The sequence below is a fragment of the Heliconius melpomene genome, chromosome 4 (assembly GCF_056956725.1).
Source record: "Heliconius melpomene rosina isolate 202511_hmr_F chromosome 4, ASM5695672v1, whole genome shotgun sequence".
NCBI classification, from domain to species: domain Eukaryota; kingdom Metazoa; phylum Arthropoda; class Insecta; order Lepidoptera; family Nymphalidae; genus Heliconius; species Heliconius melpomene.
The window spans coordinates 6,673,440-6,687,159 of record NC_140392.1 but is presented as its reverse complement, the minus strand read 5'-3'; the positions used below and the strand labels follow the sequence as shown (position 1 = coordinate 6,687,159).

General features: G+C 32.3%; 1 protein-coding gene across 7 annotated transcripts in view; it reads left to right on the top strand.

Moving 5' to 3' along the window:
- Positions 1 to 162: 162 nt before the first annotated feature.
- Positions 163 to 13,720, top strand: part of Rbcn-3A (rabconnectin-3 alpha) — a 42,388-nt gene continuing 28,830 nt past the window's right edge. For 6 of the 7 annotated variants that reach the window (XM_085185080.1, XM_085185083.1, XM_085185084.1 and 3 more), the window contains exons 1-15: positions 163 to 439; positions 1,278 to 1,478; positions 5,179 to 5,332; positions 7,580 to 7,653; positions 8,367 to 8,496; positions 8,782 to 8,902; positions 9,168 to 9,350; positions 9,574 to 9,701; positions 10,122 to 10,282; positions 10,551 to 10,629; positions 11,307 to 11,378; positions 11,918 to 12,104; positions 12,484 to 12,668; positions 12,999 to 13,124; positions 13,451 to 13,635. In XM_085185080.1, coding sequence (XP_085041206.1) covers positions 353 to 439; positions 1,278 to 1,478; positions 5,179 to 5,332; positions 7,580 to 7,653; positions 8,367 to 8,496; positions 8,782 to 8,902; positions 9,168 to 9,350; positions 9,574 to 9,701; positions 10,122 to 10,282; positions 10,551 to 10,629; positions 11,307 to 11,378; positions 11,918 to 12,104; positions 12,484 to 12,668; positions 12,999 to 13,124; positions 13,451 to 13,635 — 2,073 coding nt within the window. In that variant the 5' untranslated portion in view covers positions 163 to 352. The remainder of the gene's footprint in view (positions 440 to 1,277; positions 1,479 to 5,178; positions 5,333 to 7,579; positions 7,654 to 8,366; positions 8,497 to 8,781; positions 8,903 to 9,167; positions 9,351 to 9,573; positions 9,702 to 10,121; positions 10,283 to 10,550; positions 10,630 to 11,306; positions 11,379 to 11,917; positions 12,105 to 12,483; positions 12,669 to 12,998; positions 13,125 to 13,450; positions 13,636 to 13,720) is intronic. The other variant, XM_085185082.1, reaches the window with a different exon arrangement.

Here is a 13,720-nt window from a genome sequence, read left to right as displayed (position 1 = left end):
GTTTTGCCACCGAGCAGATAGAAAGTGAAAAATGGAGTGATATATCATAAGCACGGGCAATTAATACTAACGCAGATAATAAATAAACAAATATTTAGTTTTTTCGTACTGTCACATTGAGGTTTAGGAATCATATTGTTATCTCTTTCTTACGTTACGTACGTCATTCTCTCACGTTCGATGTGTGGTATCAGAGAGAAATATTCGTGATCGTTTATCTCATAAAAAAAAGTAATCTGAAATGTTGATTTTAATTTTAAATAACTATGTACTACATTTGTAAAAATATGCCTGTGTCATATTTTAATATAGTACAAATATAGCGCGGAAATTTTAGTTATAGTAGCTCAATATGAACTGTCATCAAGTACTTAGTGGGGCCTGTAATTCAGGAGATCAATGTTTTGCTGTTGGTTCAGTTGAAGGCATACCTTTTACAGTAAGTAATTTTTGTTAAGCGTAAAGACCTTATAAAAGACCAAATCTCGTGACCAGATGTCTCAAATCTTCTAGTAATTGAAGAGTAATGGACCCAACAGGAAAATCTAATTTAAGCTAATGTGATAAGAAATATACTATTTCTTGTTTAACTGATAATATATAACAAATAAAATAAAACATATACAGTGTGAAATAATCGAAATTTTAATGCTAACTTCGCATAAAATTGCCTTGGACATTAATTTACATTATACTGTTTATATATTATTGACAGACATTGTTTACCTTGAAGTTCTTTTATGTATCGTTGTATTTGTTAGATAAATAATTTGCATTAAAATCAGACTTCAGAAAGATGAAACTGTAAGTGTATAATTAGCAACACAATTTTTGGAATACAAAATAGTTTTTTTTATTTTAAAATATATTTTATATAACTATGTGGCCTAAAATTCATTCAATAAGCCTGGCGTTGAAGTGGGGAATGTAAGTGTCTTAACACTAGGTTCCCAGGTTTCCTCTGCCTACCCTACTATGTGTGGGTTACAAGAAGAAACTTAAAAAAGTGCCAATTTTTAGCTTCAGTTTATAAAGGAGCTTAATATTTAGCTACTCTACTTTTAGCCCATTTTTAGAGACATTGTGTGTTGAGTTGCAGAACTCAATTTTGTGATTAATCTTTTTACCAGAAGGAAATGAAAACAATTACTCCAAGAGGGAATCAAACCCTCAATCATTGCATTTAGTAAGGTGCTTTGACACAACAGCTTATTGTAATGAATTAATTAAATTTACTTATGCAGTTAAATATTAATTAATATTTATAAATTTTGTAGGCTTATGCAGCAGGATGTAATATTGTAATTCTGGCTTCAAACTTTGAACGTGTTCAAATAATTCCTGGCGCTATTCATGGTTATGTCCGTATAAGTTCATTGGATTGCAGTACTGACACTGGTAAAATAGCTGCTGCGTATGGAGCTGAAGTGTGCATATTTGAACCAACACCCTTGATACATACTGCAGCTACAACACATGTAAGTAAAAATGCAGAAGTTTCCTTTTTTATTTTACTACAGTTTTGCTTACAATAAAAATTCTTGTATCATATGTTTATTTGGATATATGTGTAGTCCTATTGTAAGCTTAAGATATAGCCCTTTACATGTACTTTACTTATTTTAAATTATATTTAACATCGTCTAAGTTAAAATTACACAAATCATCTTGTAAATAAGCATTCTTATACTATGCAGTATTTATTTATGCCTTAATTATTTGTTAGAAAAGTTAATTAAAAACTTGATGTATCTACATTTTATAAAATTGGGAAAATTGGGCTAAAAATTACAAATAATTTACTTATTAAATTAGTGCTGATAACATTTTGTCTATGTGGAACCATGATGCAGACATAGGTTACCTCCCCATTATAGTCTCATTTCTTTTACTTCTATTCTAGGGACTAGTGGAAGAGATGAGAGAAGGTCTTAATGTTTTAAAGTCATTGTGTATGTGTTTTAATTTTAATGTCAAGTGTATTAAATTTCTTAGGTCCAAACTAAAGGAAATTATGAAAATGAAATGAATTATTCTGAATTCATATTTACAATGATACCACATTTTTATTTCTCAAACTAAATACATTCACCTTCAAAATTTAAAAGACTTCATTTAGAAGATTTTCTGTTTACAAAAAAAATTAACATTTTCTATTTATTTTATATATTTTGGGGGTTTTATCAAAACAGATAAAATCTGTCTGAAATGAATTGGCTAAATTACTTTAGAAAAAACATTTAGATAGGAAAAATCCGATTCATAAATACATTCTAAGGTGTTACCGTTAGTTTTAGCAATATTTTTTTCATTCAATTACATGCGCAGATCGCGTGATACTCTAATTTAGCATTCCAGCGATGGTAAAATTAGGTTAATGATAAAAAGCTTGGTATTCAATGACAAAGACGGGTTGCATGTGTTTTTTGTCTGATGAGTATCTCTCGCTAAGATCGAGGAGGAGCGAAAATCCATGTATTGTATTTTCCTAAACAAAATAACGATTATTTCGTAATATAATACGCTGCAAACACTAGTTTACGTTTCGTTAACGATTCGGTTGAACACATTAATGTTAGGAAGCCATTAGTTCTATAAATAACTGTGTCTAATTCAATTTATTCGTTCAAAAATGGATTTAAATTGAACATGTTTCAAATAATGGTTAACGTCCACAACAAAACTTAAATAAATATTTATTATTTACTTCTATTCATTTCGTTCAACACTCTCGCGAGTCACATGATGTGCAATTGAATATTAAATTGCTCTTGACAATAATGCGTAGTAATGGTGATCGCTTTTCGCCTTACATCGCATATAATATAATAGAAACGTTTAGAATTATAATTTTTACATCAGCTAGCTTAGATTTGTAGGTACAATAAAAATAGCACATGGTTATTATTAACCATAGAATGAATAAATTTACGATTAATATAAATTAAGAAAATCAAAATCTATTTAAAAATTAATATAAAATAAGATAACCAAAAGAGGTCGTGGCGCACCGGCACAAGGGTGTGACTGTAACGCGAGGGTTGTGGGTTCGATCCCCACTCGAGGAAGTGAAATATTTATTTACGTTTATATTTCCATTTTCTTCGCTCTGGTGTCTGCCCCTCAACACATAATGCCTCCAGGATTCGGCAGGAAGTGAGGAACGGAGTGTCTTAATACTATGTTCCCTCTGCCTACCCTACTGTGTGCGGGATACAGCGTGAAGCTGAAAAAAAAAAAAGAAAACTAAAAGCTTTATTATACCAAGGTCTCTTTATTGATCATATACTACTGAACAAGTATATAACATATATCTACTAAACAAATAGAATTACAGAGTTAAAGCTATGTTAGCAGATATCCAATACAAAAATGAATATAGTCGAATTATTATTATGCTTGAAGTAATTAATAAATACATTACGTTACTAGAATCGTCGTCATAGTTTAATAATACAATTTCACTTGTCAGCAAGGACGCTATTTAAAAGTAATTTTCAATTAAAACCGATTTTTTTTACACCAGATATTTACACGTCCTCTCAGTACCTATGTACGTTAATAATTCGATTTAAATATAAAGATATCTTAAAAATAGAAACGCCCATTGCGAGCGAAGGCTATCGACAGTAACAGATACGTCCAGACTGTTTTTGTTTGTTATAGCAACATCATAAAAATTAAATAATATAATTAAGAATTTCCTTTATTACTGACTAACAATAATAGATCCTTTTGGCATCGCGTAATCAATTTAAAGTAACTTGATTATAAAATTATGTAAAGGTTATAAAAAATTAAGAAGATAATAAAAATAACAAAATCAAATCAAATTAGCTTCACGCTGTATCCCGCACACAGTAAGTGTGCTAGTGTTAAATCACTCCGTTCCCCACTTTCCGCCGAACTCTGGAGGCATAAGACTATTGTCGTTATGTTTTGTGGTTGACAGTTTCCCTGTATTATTTTAAGAACCATCCATCCATCCATCAGCCTTTTAAAGTTCATTGCTGGACATAATCCTCCCCCAATGCTCGCCATTCCGTCCGGTCCTGCGCCCTTTGAATTGGCCCACCTGGTTGGAGCGCGGCCTGTACTCCTTTTGCCGAGACGTGGTTGCCATTCGAGGACCTTTCTTCCCCATCGGTTGTCGGTCCTCCTGACAATATGGCCTGCCCATTGCCACTTGAGCTTGCAAATTTTGAGAGTTACATCGGTAACCTACGTTTTAAGAACAAAACCTGCAAATTTGACCTTTTAACATACATATGTAGTTTACATATTTTATAGGATTATTGTAAAGAATAACGTCGCACATTATAATACTAGTTTTAATCTATGCTCAGGCTCTAAAACATTATGTTTATCGTGTATTATAGAACTCGTTTTGATATGAATAAATTGATCGTTGGATTAACTTATTCAGAGGTATATCTAAAGTAGATTTAGCGGTATATTAGCATATGCATAATAAATATTGTTGATATTTAAATATTTAGTAATAATCTTCACATTCTATATATATTTTTTTCTTATATGGAATTTTCCTCCTCTTATCCATATATTCTTCTTCCGTTACTGAGTGACCGAGAGACAAGGTATAGACGAAGCTACTGGACTCACAACATTTGATATTTCGTATGTAGTTTCTTTAACGTTTGGTGAGTGCAGGGGAGCATCAAGAGAGGATTTCTTAACACTCCCATCGGTTACGATTTTACATATTAAAGTCCACGCAAAGTTGCGGGAAACGATTAGTGTAACATAGGATTAATGTTTCCTATTAATATTATTAACTTATTAACCTATTAATATTATAAACTTTTTAAATCTACAGACAGACAGTCAGTCACCTTTCTATTTATAATGAAATAATGATAATAATATCCAATTCTAGGGGCCTGTCGTTGCCTCATGGTTCGTGTGGCTTCGATTCCCACTCTACCAAATGAATAATTTAATATGCCTATTCACTTTCTTCACTCTGGTAACGAGGTAAAGCATGACGTTAAGTTTGTCTGGAGGTATTGCGTACTCAACACGCAATACCTCCAGGATATTGCGGAAAGTGTCCTAATGGGAACAGTGTTAATACTAGGTTCTTAAGTTCCCTCTGCCTTTTGTTATGATGTCAAAAATAATTACATTTGTATATGTAAACTATTGTTTATTTGGCAGGGTTTGGAGTATCGCTGGGTGCAAACTGGGAAACTGGTAGCGGAGGGTCCAATAACAGCATTGTCATGGAATCTGGAAGGTACAAGACTGCTTACGGGTGGTAAACTTTTACAACTGTGGCATCAAGCGTCGCTATATCGGGATGACAGTCAACGTAAGTTATACGCAAATTATATAATTATCTAATATCATTGTTTAGTAAATTGAAATATTACTAACAAAATTCTAACATCATTATGAAATATTACTATAAACCGAAAATTCTAACATAATTATAATTAACTAAAGCTTTAAGTGTCTCCAAAGCTTTAAATTAGCACCACCTAGTGGCTCTACTTATTACAGGAATTATTGAATTAATGTTTAAATATATATGATTCTTTAATACTATACCTTTTTTAACTTGGATACATTTTTACACCTCTGTTAAATGGAGTTGACAGTGATTGATAATACCTTTTTATTACTTGGAACATATTGACACTAATGCTATTAATGAAAGCTAGATAAATATATAATCATTGCAGAATATAATTTTAGTATAGGTAAGACGTGTTGGTAGGCACATTTTTAGACTAGCCTTTTGCTTATTTCATGTAGGCCACGAGGCCTTTGTGTTAATTACATAATAATAGAGACGTTAAATATACTACATATTTTAATTGTTTACAATTTTTAGTTTGGAACAAAACAATATAATTAATAAAAACAAATTTGAACTTAATACCTTAAATAACTATAAGATATTAGCGGCCCTCCCGCGGCTTCGCCTGCGTGAACTACGTTATTATTAGTTTCTGTCTCCATTAGTACCTACGTCCTATAAGTGACGTCCATGCAAAATTTAGGACTCCTAGCATTTGTAGTAATAAAGTTTCATACAAACTTTCAACCCTAAAAACATCCCCTTAGAAGTCGAATAATGCAAATTCCCGTCTTGGCGTGCACCTACGTCCTATAAATAACTCCTATGCAAAATTTGAGATTCCTAGCACTTGCAGTTTCCGAGATTTCGTGACGAGTGAGTGAACTTTCGATTTTATATATATAGATGACTGAAGATAAATAAAACTAGATAATAATACATTTTAAAAACAAACTTAAAAATATTTTTGAATTAGCAAGTTAGGAATGCATGGGTACTGCAAAAAGAGATTAACCTCTATCTAATCTGGCTTTACAAGGCTACAGTTTTGTTTAACGTGCTAATGAATTAAACATATATAATAACAATTCATTAAACAAACTATAACAAATGAGTACACAGATAAAAAAATAAAAAAGTAAACAATATAATTTATACATGTATATGTAAATTATTGCCACGTTCCCTTTATTCAGACTGAAACTTTATAAAATGATTACTTAAGTTGTAGCTTCGGCTGTAAGAAGAAAATCCATATTATCGTGAACAAACGACCATATTGGCACAAATCCAGAAACTTTTGTGGTGACATTTTATAGATTTTTGTACAAAATTAAATCATACTATATCGGAATTATTGTATCAATTAAATATAATGAAAATATGAGTTTATACATTACGTTATAAAATTAATGATTACTAATTATTAATGTTTACTATTTGTATACTTCTCCAATTTTCTTTTTCATTTTTCGCAAAGTGTAATTTAGTAAGTAATAAAAGGATTTTTATTTTATTTATTTATTTATTATACCATGCCATACTTTTCTAACAAATACATTTTATAGGACAATCTAAAAAAGTGAAGAAAAAGCATAAATCTATAATTTTAGATTTATGCTTTTGATATATTTGTTGACGAGATATTAATAATATTATGTCATCTTTTATTGCGCATTCTGCATTGAAAGATCTGCAAAGCGGTAAAGACCACGGACAAGGTATATTACGTAAACGATTGATATTGTACTTTTCTCTTCAGAAGGTATTAAATTGATTGATATACTTCCTATTTTTTAGGGTTTCGTACCTTAAGGGTCCGTTTTACCCTTTAGGTACGAATCTATTACTAAGACTTCGCCTGTGACCAGACTTTACCTATCTCATGAATCGTGATAGACAGTTTAAATTTTCACAGATAACATATTTCAATTGCCACTATAACAAAAAATATTAAAAAACTGAATAAATTAATTATCTAATGGGGAAAATTATATTCTGCTCTCTTAAAACAAACGTATCTTATAGATAATGATACGGAACACTTCGTTCATAAGCCCAACTCGAACTTAGGCGGTTTTACATGATATGAATATCATTGTTAAAACCTTTTTTTTATACATTAAAATCGAACGATTTCATAAATTAATCGAAGTAATTGTCTCATATTTTTTCGTTGTTACATATATTTATCTACATTTATAAAGCAAAAAAGGAAAACGAAATGAAACAATAATATTTCTCGTCATATTTCAGCAAGTTCAGGCGTCACATTCCAAATTGGCGGTGATAAAGACGAAAAACCAAAACCACCAGAGGAGGAAGAACCTGTGAGTATACGATCTTGTCTACAGAGTCAAGATAAGCTATCAGGAGATATCGTTGTTTGGTTCTGCTATTATTTATATTCTTATCACTCGTCAACTGTTCGTTGATTGTGATTAATGCAACAGTTTAGACGCGCTGATGACTGTAAAGCTTATCTCTTATCTACAGATTTGATGTGTTTATTATGATATTTTTAAAAATGAAGCGTAAATCTTTTTGTATAAACTTTTTTCGAGTCTTCTTTGTAAGCTGTCATAAGAAAAATGGGGAACGGAGTGTCTTAACACTAGGTTCCTTTTGCCTATCCTGCTGTGTGCGGGATACAGCGTGAAGCTGAAAAAAAAATCTGCTTTTTTTTGTTTACAGTTTAGTTTGGTTTTCCACTTGCATATAATGCCAAAATACAGCTGTAAAAATATTACAGTTGGAATTCAGATATAATCATTTTTTAATATATCTATACATATACGCCCAATGTTAATAACCAATCCTAATCCAAAAATTGCTACCATAGATTGAAATAGACAGAGATGGAGGTAGGCATGCAGGTTAGTGATTGGATAGATATGTCGGACAGTACGAGATAGACGTTAACTGGAGATAGGAGATACATTATTAATATTGGGCGTTAGAGGTAGAACATATGATTTTGATACACGTGAAGTTAGTCATATACAATGTGAAGCAAAAAAATTACATTTTAATATTTTTCTAGGGTTGGATATGTGTATGGCAATGTCACACTGCAACTCCCGCACATCATCTCGCATTTTCACCAGACGGAGTGCTGTTCGCGACGTCCGGGGTGAATGATAGACTCGTTAAAATATGGTATCAGAACAAAGGTTAGTTAAGATTTCTAAAAACTTATAATGTATAACGATATTTATTTTAATATTGAAAATTCTAAACATACTTACATTAAATTTCTATTTTTTTATACATATATAAAGATAAAATTGTCCAAGTGTAAATTAAAATTGTCTATTTATATATTATTATTATTTTTCTAATAAAAAAAGTAATTAATAATCGGAAAGATAATTGTCGCGTAAATCAATATATATGTTTGAATACAACTATAATTATCTTTTATAAATAATAAATGATATTATGTAAATGTTTTTCAGCACTATTCCAAGCTCACGGTGAACACTCTCCTCAAGAACTAAATTATACATTTATTTATGTGGCCCATCCACGGGCTGTTACTCATTTATCATGGAGGAAAACCAGCAAGTATATGCCTAAGTAAGTATAATTTTTATTAGTAATGAAAATTAAAAATAGGTAAAGAAATAAAATAAAAGCCTTTATTCATAAATTTTCATTTTATTATAATCTAGAATAATAACGTCTATACTTCTGAAAGAAAGGCGTTCAGATGCGAGTAACATTTTATACAAATATTACTCGCATCTGAACGCCTTTCTTAAAAAAAGTATTATTTTTTTTGATTTATATGTTTCCTAAAAAAAGTATTTTTGAAAAGACTAACTATATTTATTTAACGCAGAGGAAGCGTAGGTAACGTGCTGGTGACGTCGTGCGTGGACAACATCTGCCGCGTGTGGGCGGAGACGCTGCTGCCGGAGGACGAGTGGGGCGGCAGCGTAGCGCACGCGCGCTCGCCGCCGCGCCGCCAGCGCGCCACGCACCGACACAAGCATCGGTTCATGCAGCGGTTGAAGCATATGAAGTGAGTTTTTCAATATTGTATTGTTAGATGTTTTAGTTTTATTGTGCATTTAAGTTAATTTCTCAATGAACGTAACTCGAACCCGCGAACGATTGAAACTTGAACCCGAGCCTCTTGGAAACGCACTATATTATATCTTTATGTTAACTAAATATTTTGACGTTTTCGTGTAGGATTAATACATGATTATATACATAAATAACATATTTTATTCCTATTACAGAACATGTTTTCACATACGACGGAATGCGCAATCATCAAAGCAGCCCGGCGCGCCCATCCCCACCCTCCCTTCAACGTACAGCGCTCACGACTTTCACAATCCCTACCATTCTACTTCGTACACTGGAGGTGATTATTATTATTTATATTTTACGTGTTTTACTTAATTATTTAATATCTCGTTTTATTTTATTATGAAACTAAATTTCTGTTTCGCATGTAGCAAGGTAGATATGAGGAACTTAGTAGTAAGACATGCCCTTGGCCACGCGCCGCCTAATTTTCGAGACATTGCGTATAGAGTGGAGAAACACACCTACAAATATGACATGAAAATATGTCATATTTGTAGTCAGGAAAATGATTAAACACTATGTCATATTTATTACAGAGTTTGATAATGGTGATTTATCACTTACCATGGGATGTCTCGGACGGGAAAAAGAGTGTCTTAACAGTAGACTTCTTCTGCCTACTGCTATATGTGGGATATATGTAGTTTGAAGTGAACTTCTTGAACTTTTGTAGTTAATATGTGACATTTCACAGGTCTCCATTTTCACTTGGCGGCCTCTATTAATGCGGAAACTGACATCCCTCTGGTACCGTCGCTAGCTGGTGGTGGTCGGTTCATATTACATTGGTTACACAATAAGGAAATGTACTTTACAAGCCAAGCTGAAGCTATATTGCACGATCTTACTAAAAAAGTAAGTACGAGCAGTGTTTATTAAGGTTTTTTTTTTCAGCTTTACGCAATATCTCGTTTTTAGCATAGTAGGTAGAAGAACGTTGACATATTTTATTCTCCACCTTTTAACTATTATCAAGATATTGTTATATAATAACACATTGGGTGGTGAAACTCAACACTGTATGTACTGTACTCTACTAATTTCTGAACAAAATGAGGAAAATATATGGTACAATCAACAAAATTGATTATTTTCGTTTTAATTTTATATATGTTTTTTTTAGATATTAGATAAAGAAGAAACCGACGAGGGAGGTTCTGGTTCCGAACACACCACACATCCGGACGGGGAGAATGAGACAAGTATGATTTCTTATTTCAATAAATAATTGCATAATTTATTAATTTCAGGAAATAATTTATTTTAAATGCTTTACTAACATTTTTTCAGCTGCAAATAAAATTATGCTCTAAATGTTATATTACATAATATGTCGTATGTTAATATTCTAAAATTACGTTTACCACACATTTATACATACATAAATATATTATATGCACACATAAGCTTCATTAATAAAAAACATCGACTTTGCTGTTTTTATTTATATTATTGACAAATATGTTGGTTAGAGTATATTAGCCATTATGTTTTGTTTTGACCCAATACAATATACAGTACAGCATCCATTATGAGAACGTCGATTAACCGAATGACCGCTTATTCTAACTGCTACGCCCACATTAGTATGTTTAAATAAATTCTAATCGATGAAGGTTTTAAAATATAGCTTATTTTTTAAGCATAATCAGTATATTATTATTATTATTTAAGTACGGTTTTCTTGTTTTTGATCTGTAACTAAATCAATACAGTTCGATTATCATTATTCTACATATTATATTAAACAGTCCCCCAACTAGTTCAGATAATCGATGTTTATTATAATCACATTACATCTCATATACAAAATCTATCTAAAAAAAGAGTTAAAAATATCGCTTTCAAATACCATTGCTTATTCCATGCTGCTGTGTAGGACATAGGCGACCTAGTCATCACTTAACTAAAGCTCAGTCTGAGGATAACAGCAATAGTGACGAGCAGCCAGGTAATTTGTGGTTAACAAATTAGTTTTATTTAGCTTCACGTTCTATCCCGTATTTAGCAGGGTGTAGGCAGACATAAGACACTCCATTTCCCACTTGCTGCCCAATTGTATTATAAAAGAATTTTGTCATGTCAGAGTTCCAGAGAATCAAAATATTCATTCCCCGAGTAGGAATTGAATTGAAAACGTTTTCATTTACAATTGTCGCGCTTACAAAGGTTATGTTGTTCTCCCATGGAGGTACCCAAGTAGTTACTTAAAACCAATATATAGTTTCAAATTGATAAATGTTGTAAATAGGAATAGTGTACGCAGTCGTACAATTAAAAAATAAATAGTTTAGCGACGTAAATGTGTAATATTTATGCCAAGGTAAGGTATAAAAGTGTTATAAATTAGATTAAAAATGATGTTTAACAATGTTTGTCAATATTGCCAAATATGCCATTGTTAGCATATTGAGGACTAGTAATACTGATATATCAATGTTTAGTGTCATTACCAACTGAATTGAAGTTAACATAATGAATATCTTCCAGGTAGCGGCAACCACAGTCACCCCAGCCTGTCAAACACAACATCAATAAATTCCATAGCGACAGACGTTACTTGTACGCACTTGCCGGATTCCCTCGATGCAAAGATAGAGGCTTTACTTCGAGACTGGCATCAGAGTCCTGATTTACTGTTCTCGATTCACCCGGTTGATGGCAGCTTTTTAATATGGTTAGATTATTAATTTTTTTTTATGTTTATCTTGTATTCCAAGTATGGCAACGTGGGCAGAGACAATTTAGTGTAAAGATATTTCATTTCCCAAGCACTGCCCAATTTTCAAAAGGTAAGCACACATGATTATTAGCATTTTGTGGATTTTGGCTGAATTTTTTTGTTATGTTGACATCAATTTTAATTATGGAAAAAAAATCTGATTCGTTTCAGAGCAAAATTTTTAATTACCATCAACCTAGGAATACGTAATTTCTTTTAATATGTATATTTATTAGTTTTATAAGAAATTTGAATTTTATTCATGATCGCTAAATTTAAATGAACACATAATAGATAATATAAATTAATACAACACTAACATACCAACCAACAGGGTATGCGAATGGCTCGACGAGCTACAAGCGGGTGCAATAAGACAAGCACAAGTATCATTCTCCGCACGCATTCCCTCCGCTTTCCCGCTAGGCGACGCGACTACGATGTGCACCCCGGCAGCACTCTATCATGCGGCTGCACAGCCATTGTATGTGAGACACAGAACTAAGCCTGTTACGCCTGGTAAGTGAATCTTATAGAAAGTTTTATTTTAGCTTCCCGTTGTATTCCGCATCCAGCAGTGTAGATAGAGGAGCCGGAACCCACAACCATCGGGTTTACAGTCTGAAGCTATACCACTGAGTCATGACGACCTCAAGTAATGTAACCTCTATATTAGTCATTAGATATTACGTACTGCATAATGAATGTTTTGTATAATTATTAAATTTGTGTGAAACTAAGAATTTTTTTTTCTCAAATGACCGCAATATTCCCCGTTGTATTTGAAACAGGTTAGGAAAATGTTATTGATTTTCTATTCAATTATTTGTATTTATACAATTTTAATAGCGCAACAACAACAACAACAACAACAACAAGGAGATGCCGTAACGACACCACTAGCAAGCGTACAAGAAGAAAAAGAAGAAGCTGAATGGCCACAAGGCGAAGAGCAAGACACACAGGAAGAGAACGGTATATTTAATCTTTGTTTCAAATTATAAAACTTCATTGATTTTTTTTACTTCACATATACATATAGTAGAGTAGTCAGTGAAAATCGAGTGATAAGACACTCCGTTCTCCACTTTTCGCCGAATTTTCGAGACATTGTGCGTTGAGAGTTGAGACTTGACAAGTTCTCTACTCGACTCGTTTGCGACTTGACAAGTTTGCTAAGAACTAGAGCAAGGAAATGAAAATACTTTATTCCCCCGAGTAGGATTGAACAAACAACGCTCTGCTTTACAATCTCTTGTTTCACATAAATTATTTTTTTTTAAATTAATATCTGGTTAAAGGAGGCAGAGAAGAAAATAATAACGAAATGAAACGAAAAGCAAGTGTCGCAACAGAAGATATCGGGGAAAATCAAGAAGGAGATGTATTGGAATCGGCACCTGTTATATCAATGGTCACTAACCACACAAACGGAACTTTGAACTTGTGGCAGCTAACGTTTGACGATAAGTCCAAGTTTTCACAGGTATTTAGTAATTTTATTGTTAATGTATATTCACATTGTTTTAAAAAATACTCAATACTATATTTAAAAATAATGAGTATACTAC